General features: G+C 46.7%; 1 protein-coding gene across 8 annotated transcripts in view; it reads right to left on the bottom strand.

Annotated features, from left to right (window-relative positions):
* PPP1R12B (protein phosphatase 1 regulatory subunit 12B) overlaps positions 1-24,753 on the bottom strand; it is a 130,821-nt gene that overhangs the window by 38,008 nt on the left and 68,060 nt on the right. For 7 of the 8 annotated variants that reach the window (XM_017821290.1, XM_017821289.1, XM_017821292.1 and 4 more), the window contains 5 exons: positions 15,210-15,300; positions 14,061-14,228; positions 13,154-13,337; positions 12,522-12,634; positions 11,170-11,214 (listed from right to left, as the gene is read on the bottom strand). In XM_017821290.1, coding sequence (XP_017676779.1) covers positions 11,170-11,214; positions 12,522-12,634; positions 13,154-13,337; positions 14,061-14,228; positions 15,210-15,300 — 601 coding nt within the window. Of the gene's footprint in view, positions 1-10,524; positions 10,536-11,169; positions 11,215-12,521; positions 12,635-13,153; positions 13,338-14,060; positions 14,229-15,209; positions 15,301-24,753 lie in introns of all 8 variants that reach the window. The other variant, XM_017821296.1, reaches the window with a different exon arrangement.

Here is a 24,753-nt window from a genome sequence, read left to right as displayed (position 1 = left end):
TGTTAACCCTCCTGCTCTCACCCCTTTATTCACTGTACCCACTGCTCTCTGTGCAAAGAAATTCTGCTGGTTCTGGAGAAAATCTGCTCATTTCAGTGCATAATGAGTGAATTTGGAACTAGCAGCACCCTCACTTAACTCAGGGGATGTGACCAAAAATGATCACAGAACCAGAGAATCATCGTGTCATTAAGACTGGAAAAGACTTTTAAGACCATTGACCCTATTCCATAGGGTGGTGTTTGTTGTTTTTTCCCCTGACAAGGCTGTTCTGCTTTAGCTACAGAGATGCTCCCAGAGCAGGAAAAGGAATGAGCTGCAGCTCAGGGGTTAGTGGTATTTGTTGGTTGGTTGTTTTTTTGTGTTTAATTGGTCTTTTTAAACCTAGAAAATTTAGTGAGTCAGCTCCACTCTTACCCTCTGCATTGGTTATTAACAGTCAGGTTCTCATGACACTGTACGTAACCTGAGCAGGTAATTTTGGCTGAGTATGTCATTGTACAGTGAGAGAGCTAAAAACGGGCTCCAAAATACAGATTATTACCCCTGGGGCATAGTCATAAGGAGCTGAGGGGCTGCTGAATTACAGCAACAAATGTGCTGAACAGCAGCTACAGCCAAGGAACTGTGTGCATAGAACAGCCAAGGAACTGTCTTTATATGGCTGGATAAACACTTAAATATATGTATGAATTTCTTTAGCAGCAACAAGACCAAGACCTATTGCATTTAAAATAAGTTGTTAAAACGTTACTCGTACTCTAGCCTACAATCTGTACTTCTGGGGATTTGATTCAGCTTATTTAATGGAACTTTGTACCTCAAGATTCAGTAATTCAAATAAATAAATAAATAAATAAATAATAATAATAATAGCTCCTCTACAGCAACTGTACATGATACATAAAGCCCACTGCAAATAAATGAGTTTAAAATTAAAAGCAAGCTTTACAGGGTCAATTAGAGCTCTGCAGGGTTTATTTAGCTCTGCAAAAGACACTGAGGGTTATGTTGGGCACAGAACGCTGGAGGGCTGGAGCACAGCAACGTCAGGCAGTGGCTGTGCTGTAATTGGGATGTGCAGGCACTGCTGCAGTTTGCCATAAATGGAATCCAAACTGAGGAGGGAACACGCTTCCATCCGCAGAGGACCAGGATTCCCAGGAGCAGATCTCCCTTGCAGATAGGAAGCAGAAGGAAAGGATCTTCCTCTCCTCCCAGACACACATGCAGCAGCTGACAGCCTATAATTGCATGTATACCATCATCCTTCCCCCACTTTTTATTCCCATCACCAAATTTATCATAATAAGGCTTGAAGTGCCACCCCTTAGACATACCTGGATTAGCACTGAGCAGCACACACAGATCATTTTAGTGTGGGCTGAGAATGGCACATTTTAAATATACAGTTTCAGAATCCTTTGCTTTTTCCTTTCTTATAAATAGATTCAATAAAAAGCAGGGGTGAAGAGAGTTCAAAAAGCACCATTCTCAGCAGGGAAGCATCATTTTAGCAGCTGCAAGTGCCCAATTCTGCATGCAGGAGAAATGTCTTCCAGCAGTTCTGTGGAGCAGAGTTGAGTTTTTGGAAGAACAGGTAAGGTGCCTTGGACACTCAAATCCAGCATGTACAGCAGGATGGGAAGCTGGAGTGTTCACCAGCCCCTCTGGGGACATCCCTAACTTCAGAGGGGAGAAATGAATTTAAAGAGGAGGCTGCAGAGAGGGTTTCACTGTCTTGAGTTCATCATCATTTGAAGATAAAGCTCAGGACAAGCCAGTAAACGAAACCAGATCTGCACTTCCAGAGCAAAGGAACAGGGAACCTAGGAGAGGGACCTGTTGGAGGTAGGACAAACCCACAGCTTGAGAGTATCAAAACCAGAAATGTTTCTGAGAGAGTCCACAGAAGTTCATGTTCCTCCTCTGAATGTGCTATTAAACTATATTTCATAGAATCATGGAATCTCCTGAGCTGGAAGGAACCCTCAAAGATCATTGAGTCCAACTCCTGGCTCTGCACAAACACAACAATCCCACCCTGTCCCTGAGAGTGTTGTCCAAACACTCCCTGAGCTCTGGCAGGGCCATGATCACTGTCCTGGGGAGCCTGTTCAGTGACCAACCACCCTCTGGGGGAAGAACCTTTCCTGATATCCAGCCTAACCCTCCCCTGACACAGGTTGATGGCAGAGGTTACAGAAATGGATGGCAACAGTGGCAATAATCAGCAACAACAAACCAACACAGCAGCAACAGGCTCCTGTTGGAGGGGACAAATGGGGCAGTTTTGCCAAAAATAAATGTCTCAGAGACTACAGAGGTGATTCCATTCAAGGCTGTAAATGCAGCCTGGGGTGACTGTGGCACTGCCTGTTGTCCTGCCATAATCCTCCCCAGGTCTGTACACCAGCAGGACTGGTGTCTACGGAGAACTTGCTTCATGCTCACCCAAAACCCAGCTCTGCCTTTTCACAGTGGGGCTTCTTTCCTCAACTCAATACCATGTTCTGTTCAAAAAAAGCAGGATGATAAAATCATAGAATCATGGAATCAAGGATTGTTAAGGTTGGAAAAGACTTTTAAGATTGAGTCTAACCCTTCCCCCAGCACTGCCATATTCACCACTAAACCATATCCCCAAGTGCCACATCCACACATTTTTGGACACTTCCATGGATGGTGACTCCACCACTGCCCTGGGCAGCCTGGGCCAGGGCCTGACTAGCCTTTCTGTGAAGAAATTTTCCCAGTATCCAACCTGAACCTCCTGTGGTACAACTTGAGGCCATTTCCTCTCGTCCTGCCCCTTGTTTCCTGGGAGCAGAGACCAACCCCCCTCAACTACCCCCTCCTGTCAGGGAGTTGCAGAGCCAGAAGGTCCCCCCTGAGCCTCCTTTTCTCCAGGTTGAGCCCCCCCAGCACCTTCAGCTGCTCCTGGTGCTCCAGACCCTTCCCCAGCTCTGTTGCCTTCTCTGGACATGCTCCAGCAAACCCAGAGTGGTGCTTTGCTCACAAGTCCAGTTTGAGCATTGCATACACCAAAAATCAAGTGATTTCACCCAGTTACAGACATTAAAGATAGTGTTGGAACATAATATTTTCCAGTGGAAGCTGCTCTGTGGTTGCACTCAGCAAGTGTTTCCTCACAGGTTCCCTCTTCCTGACCCAGGTTCTTACAAGGATGAAGCACAAACATGCCAAGTTACAGAGGAGGAACGTGGCAGCAATTTGTACAGGAATGAACAGGTCACGTCAGGAAAGCTGAGAAAGCAAACAGCAGTACAAGAACCAGATGGAAACAGCTATTTCAAGCTAAGGGACTTTCCAAAATATGACACAGAGAAATAGAAATGTCGGGGCACTCACAGTAGTCATGATCAATTCTGTTTTTCATCCACATTCATCACATTCTCCATACCCACCCCAGCCACTCCACGGCTGCAAAACCTGTCTGTCTTACTGTGCTTCAAGCCTATTTCTGGTGTTCCTTCACCAGCAGCAGGTTGTGGTGCAGAAGGTTATGTTCACTCCCAAGGATGAAATCTAAGAGCAATGAAAAGTCTACATATATGGTAAACACCCACTCAACAACAGTGCCCAGCGTTGGGTACATGGCAGGTACCTGCTATAGAATCAGAATGGTCTGGGTTGGAAGGGACCTTAAAGCCCATCCAGTTACATTTTTCTGCCATGGGCAGGGACACCTCCCACTAGCCCAGATTGCTCCAAGCCCCGTCCAACCTGGCCTTGAACACTTCCAGGGATGGGGCAGCCACAACTTCTCTGGCCAACCTGTGCCAGGGCCTCCCCACCCTCACAGGGAGGAATTTTTTCCTAATATCTGATCTCAAGCTACCCTCTGTCAGTTTGAATCCATTCCTCTTGTCCTGTCACTACATGCTCTTGTAAAAAGTCCCTCTCCACCTTCCTTGTAGGCTCCCAATACGAATAATGAAGTGCAAATTAAAGCAGAGCAGGTGGAAATTTCCTGCCAGGAAGCAATTTTGCAGTTAAGGATTCAACATCTTGACATACAAATAATGTAGCAGCTTCTGCCAAACAATTTTACTTCTCATAAGGAAACTCCGTGTCCAAGAGCAAAAAACTGATAAAGACTTTCCAAACATGAGGCTTTTTCTGAAGAGAAGCATGTGGGAGGATACAAACTCTGAACAAAAAGTGACCTTTTAAAGACAAGGGGACAAACAGCATCATCACACTTGCATCACTGCAACACACAATTTTTCCTATAGTAGTTGTTTCCAAAGGATATTTTATTGCCAGAGAATTTAACTTCCGTTTTCCAAACAAATTCAGATTACTGCTCAGTTCTCTCTTAGCCATGTGGCAATACAGCTTCAGCTTTTCACTCCTTCTGGACATATCTGGGAGATAAATAATTTACTACTTAAATGTGGGACTGCACCAGCCTGCACAGGAGGCCACGGCCATGAGATAAGGATGATTGACTTCACGGTGGCTTTGCCACAGAGAAGCATTCATGGAATCCTGGAATTACCGAATGGTTTGGGTTGGAAGGAACTTTAAAGACCATCTCATTTCAGCCCCCTGCCATGGGCAGGGACACCTTCTACCAGACCACATTGCTCCAAGCTCTGTCTAACCTGTCTCGGACACTCCCAGGGATGGGGCAGCCACAGCTTCTCTGGGCACCCTGTGCCAGGGCCTCCCACCCTCACAGGGAAGAATTTCTTCCCAATATCCCATCTATCCCTGCCCTCTGGCAGTGGGAAGCCATTTACCCTTGTCCTGTCACTTCATCCCTTGTCCCAAGTCCCTCTCCAGCTCTCCTGGAGCCCCTTTAGGCACTGGAAGGGGCTCCAAGGTCTCCCTGGAGTCTCCTCCAGGTGAGCACCCCCAGCTCTCCCAGCCTGGCTCCAGAGCAGAGGGGCTCCAGCCCTTGGAGCATCTCCATGGCCTCCTCTGGACTGTCTCCAGCAGCTCATGTTCTTCTGATGCTGGGGCCCCACAGCTGGATGCAGAACTCCAAGTGGGGATTCTCCAGCACCCCAGGGAGAAGGGCCAGGAAACAAGCCCCAAGCATGGCACATTCCAGCTCCAGCCCTCTCCCACTGTACTCCCAACCCCCCTTTCTCCAAGGCAGACACTGTGTCACCATGACATGGCCATTAAGGCATACCCAGGCATCTACTGCTGTAGGCAGGAATTTCAACCTACAACATCAGATTTTTTGGAGGATAACTTCAGCCACATCAGGAGAGACATCCTCCCCAGCCTGCTGGATGATTGACACCAAGGTACAATCACCAGCTCCCAGAAGGGCTCAGAACCTGCTCAAAGTAGTTCAGCAGTCAGAGATACTTCTCCTTTCCATAATTTTGAGCATGTCATGAGGAGAGTTTGACAGTTTCCCACAAAAAGTGACACCATACTCCATTACGTATATAATCACAACCATATGCTGTTAACCTTTAAAAAGCAAAAAATTATAAACACAATTAGACATAAAATGATAGATAGATTTATTCTGTCTTTGGGATATGGTCCAGGAGCAATGCTGCTCCTCAGGGCAGCAGGTCTGGGCTAACAGCCACACTGAATGGAGTGGCTCTGACTCCTGGAGTGGCCGTGCTGTGTCCACGCTGCACTGGGGAGATGCACACACACATGGATCTGCTGTCACCCTATCCATCACACTGCTCCCAGCCCCTTCTGGGAAAAAAGCAAAAGGATCCCAGGACCCTTGTGCAATAGCTGCCATGTAGGCAAAGTAATGAACTGGGATCATCTGAACTAACAGCAGTGCCAGCAGAGGCCAAGGGAGCTGTGGGTGGGTGCTGCAGTGCCAACCTCGGCTCCACGGCTGCAGGGGGAAGGACTTGCTGACAACTGAGAAAGATCAGTCAGCTCAGACTACACCAAAATTCTGACAGTAATCTACTAAACAAGATGCTAAAGCATAAAGTTACCTTAAATAGTTATGAGTCTGTGACCTTGGAAATCATTCCTGGAGGACTCACTGCTTTGCTTCATCTTCCCGGGACTCACGGATAGGATTTTAGCTGGTTTTGTGTTACTCATCCCCATCCCCATCACAGCCACTGCTTCACATTACACCTCCCTAATTCAGCAACCTGGTGAATTAGAGGAATTCACCTGAAGGCATTTAGCTGTAACTCTGTAGTGCACATAACCCACTTGGATCACTTGGCTTTAGGCACAAACAATATGTTTTCCCAGAGCTGTAAACAGGAGCTCAGAGCCAGGCTGAGGAGTAAAGTGCTGCATCAACAGGGAGAGCAGCCAGCCAGGCTGATGCCCTTCTCCACACATTAAGGTTAAGAAAAACCCACACAAGCATGTCAGGCTGGAGAACTCATGAGGCAAATCCTCTGTGCAGAAATACTTGCAGAATGAATTTTGATTTCACTGTTGTCTGTGCCCTCCACCTCCCAGAGAAGCCAGGGCACTCTGAGGCTGTTCTTCACCGTGTTCAGGCTCTGTGGCACAGCATCAGCTCATGCTCCTGCAGCACTTTGCTGCTATTTTCTATTGCTGTTCACACATATTAAAGATCTTTCCTCGCAGCATACACAGCCCATTAGAGCATTTTGTTTATAAACAGGACTAACCAGAGCCAATCTCTCCCAGCTTTACATTACCCAGAATGAAATGCTCTCTGATTTAACTACACCACGCGAGTGACGCACAGTGCCACCTACGTGCCCTTGGACTGGAGCCAGATGGTTTCCCTCCCACGTCACACCACATCCCTGCTAGAAGTAAACATTCAAGGGTAAAACCAGGGGAAAATACTTGTATCTTTAATTCCCAGAAGGGAACCTGGGCCAGCAGCAATGAGGCATAGCATGAACACCACCGTCTAGCGCTGTCTGGATTAAAGGATTTTAGTTTCTTATCGGCCAGCCAGAAGTTCACCTATTTTGTTCCCTTTTACTGGTCAACTTTCCCTTGTATCCCAGCAAAACAGTGCAGCCCATGCAGACATACCTTACCATATTAGGCAATGTAAGTCCTGAAAGTGGAGGACTCGGAGCCTTCCCTGGCTTCCAAACACAGTCCGCAGGCACAGGGTCAGCCTGCACAACACTGGGAAAGGGGGCAATAACTCCAGGGGACTCCCAGTACACCCAGTCTGGCTACGACAGGCAAGTCACAAAACACTTAACAAAAGCTATTCCTGGTCTTCTAGTCATTCATCAAACCCATCTTTTACAAAAAGGCAAACAGCACGATGACAGAAGCTAAACTGAAGCCTCCGTCGAAGGATAAAATGGCACTAAAAGCAAAAATATAGGTGAGAAATAGGACACACCAAAATCAGGACTCCCAAATCATAGCTCTGAATCAGCAATAACATCAAGACATTTAGTTTGTATAAGGAATTTTCCAGTTCATTGGTCTTCCCTTAGAACTCATGGCATCAAGCTTAGAAATTCAGCCCTTCTAAGACAGAGATTTAGTTTATATTGGTGTCCAGTTGCATCTGGTGATTTCATGGTAACAGTACAATTAGGCAGAACACTTATTTACAAACCAGAGTGGGCCTGAGTGGTGCTTTGCAGAATGTAAAACACTCATTCCATAAATCAAAGCACAGAGAGACAGGAATGGAGCCTATTTAATCGACTTACTGCGATCGTAATCCATAATCAAGCGGTTCAGTGTTATTCTTGCATAAAAGTTAATTCCATTAACATGTCTGGGGTTTATACTGGGCTATACAGACTGTCTTGGAGGCAGTTCATGACAACAGACATTTTCTTTGACACTTTTACTGCCCATAAACTGTTATTTTACCAACACAACACTCGGTGTCTTCCCCCGAATTTGAAGCTTTCCTTTGACAAAGTCCCTCTGGATGAGGCATGTCTGTAATGCCCCTGCAGAGAACTGCAAGGAGATAAAATCCTTCAAATGATTACCAACATTTTCTATTTGTTCTGCATGGTCTGTCATCTAAAATATACTTTTCTTCCAAATTTGTTCCCAATTCTCCTGCTGTACAACAGCAATGGCAGAAGTTGCCCAGAGAAGCTGTGGCTGCCTCATCCCTGGAAGTGTTCCAGGCCAAGCTGGATGGGGCTTGGAGCAACCTGGGCTAGTGGAAGGTGTCCCTGCCCATGGCAGGGAGATGTAATAGGATGAGCTTTAAGGTCCCTTCCAACCCAAGCCAGTCTGTAATAGATTCCATCATTCTAAGTCAGGGTCAAGTCAAAGCCAGGAGAGCTGGGGATAAGGAAACACCAGCTCTGAAACAGAACACTGGACCATTCTCTTTAGTCTTCATCGTCATTCTCCAACTGCTGCATCCTAAACTGGAGCCACTGATCCCTATTTGCACTGACTCTGTTGTATTTGTCCTCACTGGCCTCACCAAGATGGAATTCCTGCAGTCACTAGCTTGAGGGATCAGGGAAGCTTTCCCAACACCAGTCTCTCCCCCTGGCTCAGTCTGGGTCTAACAGGACCTCTCAGACTCTCCCAGTTTTTACTTTCTGAGAAACAAAGACGAGACTGTGGCCAAACTTTTCTTTGAGCTCAGGTCTCCCCAGACTGCACAAAAACTCTTTCCTTCACAGCACCTTCCCAGTGGAACCATGCAAAAACCTCTCCTAAAGCTGCTTCCCCAGAGGCTTCTTCCAGCTGAAGTCCTTGTGCCCTTGAACATTTATTCCACAATAAAACTTTGTCTGCTCTTCCAACTTTCCACAGTGCATCCAGGCAGTCTGCATCCTGGGGAGAGAGGCAGGGTGGGAGCAGAACACATGGAGGATTCCGACACATCCCATTACAAGACAACTCAGTTGCCTAAAGCTCAGCCAGAGTGTCTGGGCTGGTTTCCCACGCTGGTGCTCATGAGCTCAGCCAAAATAATTCCTCCACTTCTGAGAATCAGTACAACATGTATTTGCTCCTTCTTTTTCCAAAACTGCCTTTACCTTTCCTTTTCTATTCTCCAGCGCTGCAGAGCTTGCAGGAGGGATTTCAAGTAGGGCCTTTTTTTGGCTTCTATGAAAATACTCCCAATATCAGCCAAGACATAAACACTGGAGGAAAAATACAACTGCTCCCATAAAACCAGAGAGTTTTTGGGGATCTGCAACTAAAATGGGACACTCCAGTGTGTTCAAGTTCACATCTTGGTGACATGGTGGCAACTCCCATTCTAGAGTTATTACTATTGATTATTAATGATTATTAATTGTACTTTTTCCTTGGCACTAGAACTGAAAGAAAGGAGCTGCTCTGTGATTCCTGCCAAAGTGATGGCCAGTTAGGACAGAAACCTCTGATTTGGATCTAAAACAAGCCAGGGAAGACTGACCAAGTGACATGATGCTGGAGGCATGCAGCGAAGAAAATGAACTGGAAACTGGATAAAAACAAGATGACTGGGAAAATGGAAAAACAGGTCTGGCACAGTGGGAGGAGAGTCTAACCCAGGTCTAATGTATGTGGGGTGTGTAAGAAAACAGGGTGCTGGTGCCCCAAAGCACCTCCACAAAGGGGTTGAGGGAACTGAAGGGAAGGTGCTCTGCTGTTAGATGGGAACCCACAAGAAAACCACAGGAAGTACAAGAAAAGAAATCCTTGCTGTTAATTTGGAGAAAACCAGCAGTAACTGTAAGAGATTGGGTGACCTTGAATTTTTGGGCAGGTGGGCTCTCCTGAAGTGCAGCTAATCCATTGACATGAGCAGTGAGGACTGTACTCAATTAAATCTTCAGCAATTTTAGGACTAGACTGCAGCAAGCCTTCAAACCTGCAGCCTCAGACACTCTTTTGTCTTAATTTAGCTAGTCTGGGACAACTTCCACGAAGAACAAGTCATTCCCAGCAAGTCCAAAACATTCCTGTGGGAAACAAGGTGTCCCTATTATGATTATTACTGTTTTACACATTACAGAACTCCCCTCCTCCAACCCTACCATGAGACAGCAGAAATGTCAAACCAATTGTAATGATGATAAACGGCCAAATCTTTCCTGCAGGGCCCAGTGAGGATTTCATGAAGCTCTGCTCTGTGATGAGCAGAAACTCCCGTGGGAAGGGCTGGGCTCCTCAAAGCAGGTGATGCTTCTGGGAGCAGGAATATCCCACATTTCACACTGCAAAGTAAGCACTGGGGAAAGCAATGCCTGGCATGGAAAGATAAGCACATGCTAAAAGCCATCTCAGCACCACCTGAGTCTCTGGTCCCAGCAAGGCTCGCCGTGACTTTGCCGCATTCTGACCAACTATTGCAAGAAGAAAAACAAAAATAAGAGTCTGCAGAGTGTTACTGCCAATTTTCAGCAGTGAACCAGGTAATTCCAACTAAATGATGCTTCAATCACTCTACTGCATCACAAACCATAGGGAAAGGCTGCCCCAAGTTCAATGTTTTCCAGCAAAAAAGAAACATCGCACGAGCAGGCTGACCCCTACACAACCTTGCATTTGCTGCTTCTCCCGAGTCTTGCACATTGTCTTTTAATAGTCCGGAAATGCATTTAGCTTTGACATTGTCACAGTCAGTCATGCTGTCAGGCTCAAATGGGTTTCAGACAGAGACAGACAAAACCAAAGGAAACCAAGGCAATTCAGAAAGACTCAGTAATTATTAAAAAAGGAAAGTAAGGGCCTCGAAGGATGAGACTATTGCAAGAACAGGGGAACATGGAACAATCTCTGACATGCTGCTTGTGAAGACAATTTCCCACAAGAAATCAAATCTGTGAGGAGACAGGAGAGTAGATTTCAGAAATACAAAACATACTGTCCAAACTAACAACGGCAGGGTAATTCTGAGATCCAAGGTCACAGGTCTTGCCCAGGACACTTGATGGCCACGCTCTGCCAGCACCGTGGCCCAACAGCTTCGTGAGGCTCTTGCTCAGCCCTGCTCTGCTGCACTCCCTCCAGGCTCCAGAAATGCCCATGAAGCTCTCCAAGAGCCAACTCTGAACTTAGGCCAGTTCTGCAGATATTCTTTATCTTTCAGGAGAGAAATCAATAAAGAATTTGCTACTTGGAGGTGTCTCCCTGTTTGTTCATACTCAGCTACTGAGCAGAGCCTAAACCTCTCATATGGACAAGAGTAAAGCCATAGAAGATTTCTTGCCATGAACACCCAGGACTGAAACACCAATGATTTAGACATATGGTCTCACTTACCCGAGTCTCCTTCACATCCTCGTTTCCATCAACTTCATCATCGTCCTAGGATGAAAAGCAAACAATATAATTAGGCAGCTTTGGAGACAACAAAACTTTATCACAGGCTGATAATTTTATTGTTTATAGAACCACAGAATTGTTAGGGTTGGAAAAGACCTCCAAGATCATCAAGTCCAACCTCTGACATCATGTCAACGAAACCATATCACAAATTGCCACGTCTACTTGTGTTTTGAACCCTTCCAGGAATGGTGACTCCACCACTGCTCTGGGCAGCCTGTGCCAGTATCTGACCACCCTTCCAGTGAAGAAATGATCTGATGTTAAAGCTAAGAAGAAATCTCAAAACAAATGCCTGTCCAGATGTTTTTGGCTGATTATCAGATCAGGTTTGGTGACCTAATGACCATTTAGAAGATCTTGGTACTGAGAACAGAATGACTCTCTCTGATGGCTCCTGTCATTCAAATGCTCCTGAAGAGTCAGGAGGAACAACAACAACTCCTTAATACCCTCAGGGAACAAACATGACACTTGGGAAGACTGCTCATCTGAAATACTGACATAATACTGACTTTCAAAGAACATCTCCACTTCAATTAGACCCCAGGAGGAGAGACTCACCATCCCAGACATCCTGCACTTGTGCAGCCTCTCAATTAGCCACTGCCTCTTTGTAACAGCTTTGGGATTTCATGGAGCAATGGGAAACTACCACAGCATCCCAGCTGACTCCAGACTAAAGTCGTTCACCATGACTTCATAATTCTTACTCTCTCTTGAATTTTCCTACCTGAGGCTCTAACCAAATTTTGGAGGGTTAGATTTCTTCCCTCAGACTGAAGAAATCCTCTGAACAGGACTAAAAGAAGTGACCATGACACAGACAGCTCTCCTGCACTTATGCTGTGAGTGTTCCCTGCTGCTGGGAGGGGACCCAGACACTGGTTTTATTCCTCGCTGTCTTCCTTTCATGGGGCCTAAAGAGCAGACAAATTTGAGCTCAGAGGAATTTGAAAATACTTCAAGTGGCTTGTGACCTTCTTCTTCCAAAGGAATTAAAGACTTCTAATTTCTCCTCTCCCATGTGGGCCCTTTCACAGTCCTGCAGGGTTTCCACTGATTGGTGGCTCAGGAACAGGCTGTGCAGAGCCTGCTGCTGGATGTGACATGGGCCAAACAGGGATGTTTGGCACCACTTTGGATGTGCCAGTCTGAAAGAGAGCTGAAGAGGGAAGGACTAATGGAAAATCAACTGACTGGGAAAAAAATCTGAAGCTTGGAATCGGAAGAAAATTCATCCTGGATATTACAGAACGAGTTTCTCTTTCTAGGGAACTCGAACTTACATCTTTTGTCGAGAAAATGATGCCGGTGCCTCTCCGTCTCTCTTTCGGCCGCCGCCGCTCCCGGATCGACTGTTTGTTCAGGGATCTGTCGTCTGAATCCTGATCTTCACACTCTGGCCAAGCAAAGAAAGACTGCTTTGGTTTCAGTGATTTACATCTGTGCTTTTTGCTAAGGTTCTGGGGTTCTTTTCAAGCTGATCAAGGTCATCTTGGTTTGTGTTATATTACGAAGGAGTTATTAAACCAAATGTGTCCTCCTACAGCTGGATACTCACACTCCTTCCCTCATCAGAGACAGAGGATACCCCAGCTAGCAGCTCTCCCCAGGTCATCCTGACTTTTCTGAGGATGAGCTGTACTAGAGGAACCTCTTCCCTCAGCTCTAATATCTAAATGCTCTATGGATCACTGTTTCATTTATTTATCCAAAATGGAAAACATCCTTTTATCCCTCTGTTGCAAGCAACAGGAATTTGTTTAACTCCATTTAAACAAATAACATTTGTTTTGTGATGTGGCATCTCCCCTCAGAGTAACAAGTAAACTCGTTCTCTCTGTCTGTACACACTGAAAGCTCTAAAACACACAAACCCTCCTGAGCTTTGCCTGCTCCTCACTCTCCTGGTACGTACCATTTTTCTCCATCTCTGTGGCTGCCCCTCTGAAGTCTGCTGGATTCACAGAGTCCAGACCTAGATATTTATTTGTTCGAGTCAGGTATGAACTTGTGTAGAGCAGAGGTGCTGCTGTTGAAGGAGACACAGGTGTCGTGGGTTTGTCGGGCTGTGCTGGGCACCTCAGTCGCCGATAGACTGACTATAAACACAGAGCCATGACAGAAAGTCAGTAGAATGAAGAGGAACCAGCAGATCTGGGATTTCAGGGAATGTAGTAACCTTTCAGAGTGCAATGTTTTCTTTCCTGCTGCTGGAAGTGATCATCTGCATCTGCCAGATCGAGTTTATTCCATCAGATAGGGATGAATGTTAAAATAAACCATTGTACAGCTACAGTGTGAGAGTACTGTCCATGGCTGGGAGATCTGGGATCAACCCCTTTGTCCCTGCAGCCAATGGCAGGATAAACAAGTTATCTAATAGAAATAAAATGATTCAGAGTGAAAAACCAGAGGTGATGGCAGGGGAAGAGAACTGGTCTCTCCAGTTTTCCATTAAACACAGAATATTTGTTGAAAAATGTGAACACAAATTCTCAGCCCAGACTGCACAGCGAGGATGGATCCAGGCCACATTTCTATCATTAGCCTTCTCATTCCACTTTCTGGGATTTACAGAGTCTTACTTTCTGGCAAGAGACAGAAAGGTGAAATTCCCAGTGGAGAGCAAAGGCCTAGCTAAGCTCCAGCACCTCCAGATCCACATCCCTCGTGCAGGTGCTGCTCCTCAGCATTGCTTCTTTCCAGCAAGTCTGCCCCCCCTTAAAATGGAAAGATACCCCCAGGAGAATTCCTCCCGATCTCAGCTATCCCAAATGGCTTCATTAGCTCTGAAGCAATGAGCACTGAGGCAAAAGGATCACCTCCTCATCCGTACTCCTGCTCCACCGTGCCCGGCTCTCCTGCCGCTCGCTGCCCTCCTCAGGCTCCGTGCTCTCGGCTTTCTCGCTCTGCTGCTCCTGGGCCTGGCGCTCGGCCCGCGACCGGCTGAAGGTCCGCTCGGCCTCCTGAAGGTCTGTCAGGGTCACACCCTGCACAGAAAGTAAAGGAGAATTCTTAAATTTATGCATCGAATCCCAGACTCGTTTGGGTTGGATCTTAAAGCCCATCTCATTCCACCCCCCTTCTATGGGCAGGGACACTTTCCACTATCCCAGGTTGCTCCAAGCCCCATCCAACCTGCCCTTGAGCACTTCCAGGGATGGGGCAGCCACAGCTTCTCTGGGCAACCTGTGCCAGCACCTCCCCACCCTCACAGGGAAGAATTCCTTCCCAATATCCCATCTAACCCTTCCCTCTGGCAGTGGGAAGCCATTTACCCTTGTCTTGTCACTCCATCCCTTCTCCAAGTCCCTCTCCAGCTCTCCTGAAGCCCATTTAGGCAGTGGAAGGTGCTCTCAGGTCTCCCCAGAGCCTTCTCTTTTCCAGGCTGAAATTAGATTTCAAGTCTTCCAGGTCAGTTCAAAATGCTGCAGGCTCCCACCTGGCCAGGCTCAAGTTTCATCCGTAATGGTAAGAGAAAGAGAAGAATTCTCTTGCCTTTAATGTATTTCTCAGTGTATTGACATATCACTGACTCAAAGCAATCCAAATATATGTGATCACAGTGCAAACTAAAAGGCAGGTACAGCGCAGAAAGGAAAGCTTGGAAATCTAACTCGTGTATGTTTGGGGGAGGGTTTTGTATTAACTGTCTGCAGGAACTTTGGCCAGAACCTCTCCAAAACAGTGTGAGAGCAGACAAGTTCCTTGTCCTAAGAAATAAAGTAAGAGAAGAATAAAATCCTGCCTCTTTATAGAATCCCAGACTGGTTTGGGTTGGAAGGGACCTTAAAGCTCATCTCATTCCACCCCCTGCCATGGGCAGGGACACCTTCCACTAGACCAGGTTGCTCCAAGCCCCATCCTGGCCTTGAACACTTCCAGGGATCCAGAGGCAGCCACAGCTTCTCTGGGGAAACCAATTCATCAGTTCTCTTCATCCAACACATGAATGTATTTCCATTCTTTACCTGGGTAGACCTGCGAGTCTGCCGGGCCTGCCTGGACCGTGCCTTCCTCAGTGATTCCGCTTCCTCATCCCGCACCGGAGTCAGATATGACCTGGAAAAAAAAAAAAAGGGGGCAGAAGAGGTTAAAGTAAAAGCAGATGCTCTGCTTTCTTCTCCCTTCAGACTCCTGAGCTATTATTCTCTTTCTTATGTACAAAAACAATTTTAGTTCCATCTACTACTGCTGCTGCTTTGGGACAACTCCCCCATGAGCACAAGACACACATGCTCACATAAACCCTTGACAGTGCTGGACATGCTCTGTTAAAAAACTGCACCTTTTAGAACATTATTTGCTCCATTCCATGTCTTTGCAACATTAAAACAACTCCCCCCCCTACCCCCTCTCACTCTGAGATAAAGATCTCAGAACAGAAATCCTGCACTGGCACATTTCTCAGACCCTCCTTCCTGTCATTATAGTCCTGATCATATTCCTGCAATCTGCTGGCTTCATCAATATGAAACCCATCACACCAGGAACTGGCTGAACTGCAGGCAAAAACCTTGGAAAAAGCCATGGAATTAAAGAAATGACCTTCACACTCTGTGTAAACTGAGCTCCTTAACACTGAAAACCCCATGGTTAAAACACAGAGCTGGGCACCACTGGATTCATCAAACCTGGGAGAATTCGAGAGAATTTTCACATGAAAATACACAGACTTTACTCTCTGCCCTGGCATTCTCTGGGAGGAACTGGTGAGGAATTGGGCAGTGCTCCCACAATCAGGGAGTGCACAGCAGTGATTTCCATAATGGAGTAGAGGCTTCAGTCTTAGGAACGATTAATTAAATTGGACTCCTCAGCCTGGTTAATAGGGAATGATTATTCACACTGTCCCACTGTACAGGGATAAGGGTGCTGGAATGTTCTTTGCAGTTCCATCACTGCCAGAGGTTAACAGTGTACCAGAGACCTGGATGTGTTCAAAGGGCAATGAGCCAAGTGAGGGGTGAAGGTTTATCATAGAATAGGCTGACTTTGTCCTTGGACTCTTTTCCTGGTTCTCCACTAAGACCACCTTCACAGAAAAGATAACGGGCTGGAGAGGATTTGCATATGATCCAGTATGTTAAGACATTTATTAGGAAGTTCACTAAGCTGCTGCACTGTGACAAAACCACAGAGAATCAGGAAATTTGGATCATTCTAAAATCATCTGCCACAGTGGGTTTTATCCACCCACAGGACCCCCGTTCAGGGCCAGTTCAGCTGTGCAGCAAATGTAGCCTGACCTCTGACCTCCAAGGGGGCTTCCTCAGCTTTTGGGTGGTACATCCATGGGAGCCAGTCATCCCACACTCCTTCTGGTGCCGTGGGGCACATGTGAGAGTTTTCTCACCTGAAACTGGGGTAAGGATTTGACCTAATAAATTATGCCCTGAACATCCCTGCTCTCCAGAGGCCAGGAGGAGTGCACAGGACCGATGGTCCGTGCTGGGGGTGATGCACTGCAGATTCCTAGAGGGGCAGGCACTGATTTCTGCTCTCTGTGACCAGCGACAGGACCCGAGGGAAGGGCTGGAGCTGTGTCAGGGCAGGTTTAAGCTGGATTTTAAGAAAAGGTTCTTCCCCCAGAGGGTGGCATTGGAACAGGATCCAAGGCTGCCAGAGCTCAAGGAGCATTTGGACAACGCCCTCAGGGATGTGGTGGAATTATCGGGGTGTCCGGTGTAGGACCAGAGGTTGGACTTGATGGTCCTTGTGGGCCCCTTCCAGCTCAAGAGATTCCATGATCCTATGAACCCTGTCCTGGCAGCTGCCTGCAGCAGAGATGTCCCTGGCCGAGCTCGCAGAGCTGCACTCCCAGGGTGCGATTTATCACCTTCAGAGGAGCCTCCAGCACAGCCCATGTGGATGCACTGCAGAGGAGCTCATTTCTTCCCATTGATTATCCAGACAGACACACGAGCTGTGATGGATATGCCAACATGAGAAGCGCCTACACTTCAGAGGGATGATTGCCTCCCAAGAATTTGCTGTTTCATGAACAAAAAAAGCTGCTGTTTGATGAATGAAAGCTGTGCAACTCCTAATTTTGCAGAGCAGGAGTTCTGTTCTCCCTGCTGCAGTGTGTGCAGGTAATGGCACATTAAGGAAACAATAAGCATTTTCTGCAGCTTTTGACACAAGCAGAATCGCTGCTGTTTGCCCAGCAGCCAGAAGCAATAAGCCACCTACAGGAAGAAGGCATTTGCAAAATATACTGCAAATGAAGTTCAGAGCAGTAGTGAAAAAAAAATAAATTCCTGAAACATATAAACCTGGTAAATTTGTAGCTCAGTATGGTGTAAGGTGAGCAGTTTACTGCAATGGCTTTGAATCAGTGGAATTTAAATCAGTGGAATTTACTCTGCCATGAGGACACAGGTATGTAGGAGCTGCAGGTATGTAGGAGCTGTGCCCACACATGGAAACAAGAAGAGGAAGGTGAGCCCTGCCTTTGCCCGAGGAGGAGTTTGGCTCACACAGGCAGGTCTGCAGCAGGCACACTGTGCTTGTCCCAGGATGTGGGAGCAATACCAGGCCACTTTCCAGCGGCTGAAATGCTTTTGCACACAAAAGGAAACAATACTGAGCTCCTGCCACGGATGTGGGAGAGGACAAAAAAAGGTTTTCAAAGGAGCTTCAGAAAAGGTTTGGCAAATCCGTGGGGAAACAGGTCAGCCCCAGGCATGGGGAGGGCTCTGCAGCAGGGGCAGCCCGGGCAGTTTGCAGGAGGCTGCAGGATTTCCCTCGGTTCAGTGTTCAGCTGCAGCTTTGCTGTGGTTACAGCAAGAGAAAAACCATTTTGGGTCTGTTACCCCATCATCCTCCCAGGCTTTTTCCCTCTGCTCTCCCAGAATTTATACAAAAATGCAAATATGTCACAGCATTATTAGCAAATTTGGGAATCCAACCTGTAACAGAGACTTCAGCCAAGCACATTTTGCCGGTCAGAGCGGCTCAGCCGGGGCTGCAGCCGTTATCAATCACCAACTTTTGGGTTCTTTCCATTTACACAATTCATCACTTCCTGGAGCTCACCCAAAGCCATTTACAGCATGAAATAACCAAATTTTCTGAGGCAAGTCAGAAGAGCCACTGTACAGTCACTGAGCTGGTTTCTCCGAGGGAGCAGCTCCAGGCTGTTCCAGGTGCTGAAGGTGCCCGTGCTGTCAGTGTCTCAAACACACACAGCAGCCCCGTCCCTGCTGGCAATGCAGGCCCAGGAGGACTCTGCTCAGGGCTTTGTGTGCTTTGTTTTCTTCTGTGGGGGGAAGGGAGGGAAGTGCCAGATTTTACAATTTTACAATGCTTTGCTTACAAACTGAATTTTGAGAGACCCAAGTGTGCTAAATGAGCTGGAAGAGAGAGAGAGAACAAATGCACTGGAAGGAGATGGAGAGTCAGCTGCAGCTCAGAGCTGGGCTGGGCTGGATGGCACAGGCAGAGCAGCAACACGCTGCTCTCCAAAGCAGAACCACTGCAGAGCACAGCAAGCTGCAGGGCACAGGCACCAAAGGCGGCCTGGAAACAATCCACAGCATTTTTAATTATGTTTTCAAGGAACACACTGCTTGCTCAAGTGCAGTGCCTTGTCATCCTACTAATTCAAGCAAATATCCCAGGATCCAAGCAGATCTTCAAAGGAATGGCCCTATGCACTGTGTTTCCTTGCAATGAGTTTTCTCTGAGAAATGGATGAAATAAGAGCAGCCATCACGTCAAGCTCAAGGCACGTACAAAGCAGAACAGATTTTTACCAGAGTTTTGGCTGCAAGTTCAAGGAGCAGAATTGAAATTGTGCGAGATGTGTACGTGAGAGTCAGCAAAACCACTGCAGAGGTTTACAGCTCCCAGAGACAGAGAAAAGTGTGTCCTGTTGCCATGAGAGAGCTACAGGCTCTTGGCTGGTGTATTAGCTATGAAAAAAACAGATAACTGAATGATGAACCTGCCTCCCACTTAATTCTGCCTATTTTCAAGAAAACACCTATTTTTCTCTGTCAACTCTTTCAATCAGGACAGCACAACACAAAGGTGGATCTCAACTACTCACCACCATCTCAAGGCAGAAGGAGCATCAATAAAATACTAACAGAGGGGAAGATTCAAACCAGGGCTGGATATACAGGCTGGTGAGCCAGGAACATAAGAGCAAATCTTTTAGAGAACCTTGGCCAGAGGAAAAGAACATATTGTACAGAGAAACTTCTCCCAAGAAAGGGTGAATGATGCAGATAAAGAAGTTACAATCCCCTGTTTGTTGGTGCACAGGTAACAAGAACAGAAGATGAACTTCTCTAAGAAACACACAACCTTCTGATAGTCCTTTCACAACACTGGTCTCCTTTCCTGCCATCCTGAACTCTTTCAGGCACTCAGAGATTGAAGTGCTTGTGGCAAACACCATCTACCATCACGGAGTCCTTTGGCAGAACATCACCCAGTCCCAGAGGGAACAGTGAGAACATGCAAAACTTGGAAGTTTTACATCACCCATGTGTCAGAGCAGCTGTGGCTGCCCCAACCCTGGAAGTGTTCCAGGCTGGGTTGGACAGGGTTAGGAGCAACCTGGTCTAGTGGAAGGTGTCTCTGCCCATGGCAGGGAGATGTAACTGGATGGGCTTTAAGGTCCCTTCCAACCCAAACCATTCTGGGATTCTGTGAAAACTTGGCAACAAATCTGGACGCTAAACATTCACCAGGTGCTACAGCTTCCCTCTTCTCAAAGGGGGTTCAAGGTATTTCGCTTTGCTCTCAGGACCAAAAATTGAGATACACCCTCGACGAACTGTAATGGGCCACAACAGGTTCCCTCTGTCCCCATCAGGTCCTTCTCCAATAAATCCAAGTCCCATAGGCAGCACAGTAAGAACATGAGTTGCATACAGTAATTCCAGGGTGCCCAGTCTCTGGGAAATGGGGCTCTGCTTGTTGTGAACTGGGGCTGGGCTTGAAGGGGCTCTGGCAGAAGACAGTTTGACCTGGATCCTCTCCAACTCCTTGTCTCAGCCCAAATTCTCTTTCTAGCTTAGGAGTGACTCTGAACAACACCCACTAGACTAGAAACAACACTGACAGTTTCCTTGGAAGCCAGGACAGACTTTTGGTTCTTCCACATCTGGGTAACACAGACAAGGGGAGCGAGGCACAGGTTTGGCTTCCTGTGCACAAGGAGGCGCATTCAGCATATGAAAGCCCATGTAGATATTCCCTCTAAAAGGTCTGAATTTGCTGTTCTTAAGAAGAACACAATATACACAATACACTATTCCAAAGACTACAGTGATTTAAAAAGTCTTTGTCACACGTATATCTATCTCTCACACATACACACACACACACACACACATATATATATATATAAAACCTCATGCAAACCCGGAAAAATGAAGAAAATAAAAAAAAGCTCAGCAAAACAGTATCTCAAGTACAGATACTGTTCCCATGAAAACAACTGGAAAAGTACAGCATCCCAGCAATGCATTCCTACAAACTGGACAGTTGCCATTAGCAAATAACTATCTATAAGCTGGGGGAGGGAGGAGAAGCAAGTGCAAGTTTTGCAGGCAACAATGCTGACAGCAGTTCCCAAAATACAATTCCTTAAGTCAGAGAATGAACTACATCCCCAGCAGCAAGTCAATCATTGGCAGCTACATGGAAACAGTCAGAAAAAGAAACTTCCCTGCTCTCTGATGCAAGCAACAGGTTTCAGTTGTTCCCTGAATTTATCCCTGTGCTAACACATTCTGCCCATCAGTCCACTGAAAACAGTCGTTAGGGTGACTGCCAGAACCCCAACCCTTCACCAGGCAGGAGAAGGATGACACATCAGACTCTGCGAGTGTTGGAGCTGGGAATGAGGGGGGAGACAGCCTGACAATGCAGAGTTATTTAATAAGCTGAGGACAGAGGGATAACAGGATCATGCTCCTAAAGCCTTTCACAGCTGGCTTGAAAAGGCTCAGCTAAGCATTCCCTGTTTCAGGCCTTTGCTGTTGGAAGCTGTTGTGTTTCAGTCTGGACTGTGAATTCTCAACCTGTGCAAGTTTCAGTGTCGGAATTTCAGCCCTCTGGTTACAGTAAGATTAGCAGGTTCACTAGCAGCAGATTAAATTCTTTATTTGCCACAGCTTTGCTTTGCTCAACGTGCTCAGGTGCTGATCTGAGAGATTAAGAGGCTTGTGATCTTTGTCACTTGTTAATCAAAACAATGAGCCCCCTTTATCCCCATAGAACTGTTTCCATGGATGTTACAATGAGGTGAGGTTACACATATGGCAGCTGATGCTCCAACAGCACTTCCCATCATAGGGTTCTAGATGATTTTGCCTGTCCTTTCCCATGCCCCATCCCTGGAAATATCCAAGGCCAGGTTGGACAGGGCTTGGAGCAACTTGGCCTAGTGGAAGGTGTCCCTGCCCATGACAGGGGGTAGAATGAGATGGGCTTTAAGGTCTCAACCAACCTTCCAACCCAAACCATTCAGGTTCCATGTTCAGCTCTTGTTGTGTCCTTCAGACAGCAGAGCTGCTCCTCCTGTGCCGTGTCCCCACGGCAGCTCCTTGTTCCTCCCCGGCAGCCTGGGCTGCTCCCAGCACAAGGTGAGGAGTGCTCCGATTGCAGATCCAGCTGGGAACACAGCCCTGCATTTCCTCTGCCAGTGGACTAAAAGACAGCACTGGTACCTCAAGAGAGCTCACAAAGTTTGGGGCTGGAGGAGTGAACACATAGATCAGAAGCTTTTAATGATCCCTTCGCACTAATTAACGTCAGTCAGCACTGTGGTAAAAAGGCAACAAACACCACGGTGATCACATTCCCTTAAACTGGCTGCCTCGACTGTTGCTGTGAACCCAGACCTTTAAAGTTGTGCCAGAAGAAGACAAAATGTACTTGTTTAAAAAAAAAAAAAATCCAGGATTTTTTTCTGCAAAGAGGAAAGCCAAGAGTGCTGCAAACGAAAAGCAGAGGCAGTGGGCACCACCTTCCCCTACAAACTGCCCCCGAGACACCGAATGCATCAGCTGAGACCAACACAAGTGCAAAGCTTTCCAGGCTGGAATATTCTGGAACAGTTTGTGTTCAGCACAGGACATCAGGTGTCAATACAGAGCACTGAGTGGGTTGTCACTGTGACAGGGAACAACGTGCACTGTCTGCAGTCCTCAGGGGCTGGATCCTCACATTAAAAATCTGCTGCATGAACCGCAGAAGGATGGAACTCCACCTCCTACCACTGATGGAGGAAACGAAGATGGAGATGCAAGTGTCCTGTCTCTGTGAGCATCTCTTTCATTTTCAACTGAGCCAACACAATCTGACATTTTAAACAACCTCAAGCAGACCTGTTACAGCTTTCCCAAAAGCTGATTTACACAGTCTAAACTAGGAAATTTTTCAGGGCAGAAAATCCCTGGGGGTAAAAAAAAATTAACTTGGCAAAATTCTGACTATTTGGGAAATTGTCTTTTGCAACTAAAAAATAAAATAAACTCAAAACTTGATGGTGATAAAGAAGGTTCAGCCCCTGAACTAGATAAGCCCAAGGAGCGATGCTCGCCTGGCCAGTGCATCCCAGCAGCCTTCCACTGCCACCTCGTGGGAGCAGCCACCCAGGAGACACCTGAGCAGCTCCAAGGAACAGGATCACAGATCAGCCCCAGCTGAATTACAGAAAATATCACTGAGTATTAATAATGTATCAAAGATTTACATTTCCCACTGAGCTCAGAATGCAATTTTCTTATGAGTGTGGTTTTGGTTCAATTTCCAGTGTCCACTGTTCCCAGAGACAGAAGATTAATTAAGTTTGCACAAAAGCTTTTCTGATAGAAGTTCCAGGGAGGCAACATGGCTTCCTTGGCTTCTCCACCTGTCACATCCACAGGTCGGTGCTGTGGAGCAAAGAATTTAATGGAGTAGCTGAGTTAGTGCTGAATTAGCTCTCAGCTGTACGGATCTTCACAAAGATTTCCAGTACATTCTTCACTTTAATGGCCATTTCGGACACAGAGAAGTATCTGAACATGTCCAAGTTAGTAAAGCCCAGCCCCTGAACATCCAGGCAGTGGCACCTGGATAGCACCAGAGCCAGAATGTGCTATGACTCAGATGTGCTGCCAGACTCGAGGGGAAGCGCCTGCAGCAGGCCAGTAGTTCCCATTAGTAAGCCAAGAGGAATTGCACACAAACTCGGCATGGACAGGGATGGGGGAAGACAGTTTTACCTTCTGCTTGCTCCACGCTGCCAAGCTGCTGTTCTTTTACAATGCTTAGCTCGAGTGGTCCCTGCTTCCTTTCCTTGACCATTCCTGAAGGATCCTGCATATACTCCTGCTTTTGTTAGCAGGCCAACCTACAGCCTGGGCTCCTCCGCCCAAAGCAAATGCCAAAATATCCACCCCCTTCTCCTGAGCAGTGGGGGATGGAGCCTCAGCAGTTGACCAGAGCACACACCTGCTCACCGCCCTTACAGGAAACTGGCTCAGCTGCACTCACCCCCGGCCCACAACTCGACCTTATTTCAAATAAAAATGCATCCTGATTTCCGATCCAGCAGGAGCAATCTCGACTCTTCCCAACATGGACAATCCCATGGCCAGCAGAATTCCTGCCCTCCTACGTCATCTGCACCAGCAGCCTTTTAAAAAAGGGACAACTTTATCTGAAAGCGATTAACTGCAGAGGCAGTGGCAGAGAAATGCTGTCACAGCAGGTGCCAGACGATCGTTCAGTTCTTCACAAGAGAGAGAAACCTCTTAACTTCTTGTTGTACACAGTGTAGTGTGGACAGGAATCTGTGCCTTGCCCTGCAGCTCCTTTCACAAGTATCCCCACTGTTCTGCTTCCCCAGGGACCTTTCCCAGGAGATTAAGACCACTCAGCTTTAGATCAGTCAGCGATAAGGATTATAGAGTCAAATGCTATTAAAAAAAGGTGGCAGCGAGCTAATGCTCACAGCTTTTTCTACCAGTTCAGCTCAAGTGACATTTAAATACCCCTTGAATGCAATCTCATAGTTTAACTTTCACGGAGATCAGAGGGGTTTATTTTAATTGTGAGATAATAAGGGTTAAAGGACATATGGGATATCTGTGCTCATCCTAGAGGAGACACACTCTGAATCCGGACAGGACAAGAATCACGAGGTAAAAGGACTTGCCAAAAATTGTTCATCTAGCAGAACTGGTGGAGGAGAACTCAGTTATTAATATATTATTAATATATGCTACTATAATTAGCAGCTGGATCCTTAGAATGAAGAATGAAAAATAAATTCCTCCTGGGAATTAAGCAGGAAATAGAAATGTTTGCCAGATACATTTACCTGGCACATCAGTGAAATTCCTTCATCTGAAAAAAATTTCTAGGGGACAATTTAGAGGGCAAGAAGGCACAGGCTGAGCAAACCTGCCAGCCCCAAAGCTCCCAGAAAACAAGCCCACCTCGCTCCTATTCTGGATTTATCATGGAATCACAGAATGGTTTGGGTTGGAAGAGACCGTAAAG

The sequence above is a fragment of the Lepidothrix coronata genome, unplaced genomic scaffold (genome assembly GCF_001604755.1).
Source record: "Lepidothrix coronata isolate B3197 unplaced genomic scaffold, Lepidothrix_coronata-1.0 Scaffold90, whole genome shotgun sequence".
In the NCBI taxonomy this organism is placed as follows: domain Eukaryota; kingdom Metazoa; phylum Chordata; class Aves; order Passeriformes; family Pipridae; genus Lepidothrix; species Lepidothrix coronata.
This window is presented reverse-complemented; position numbering and strand designations above follow the sequence as displayed.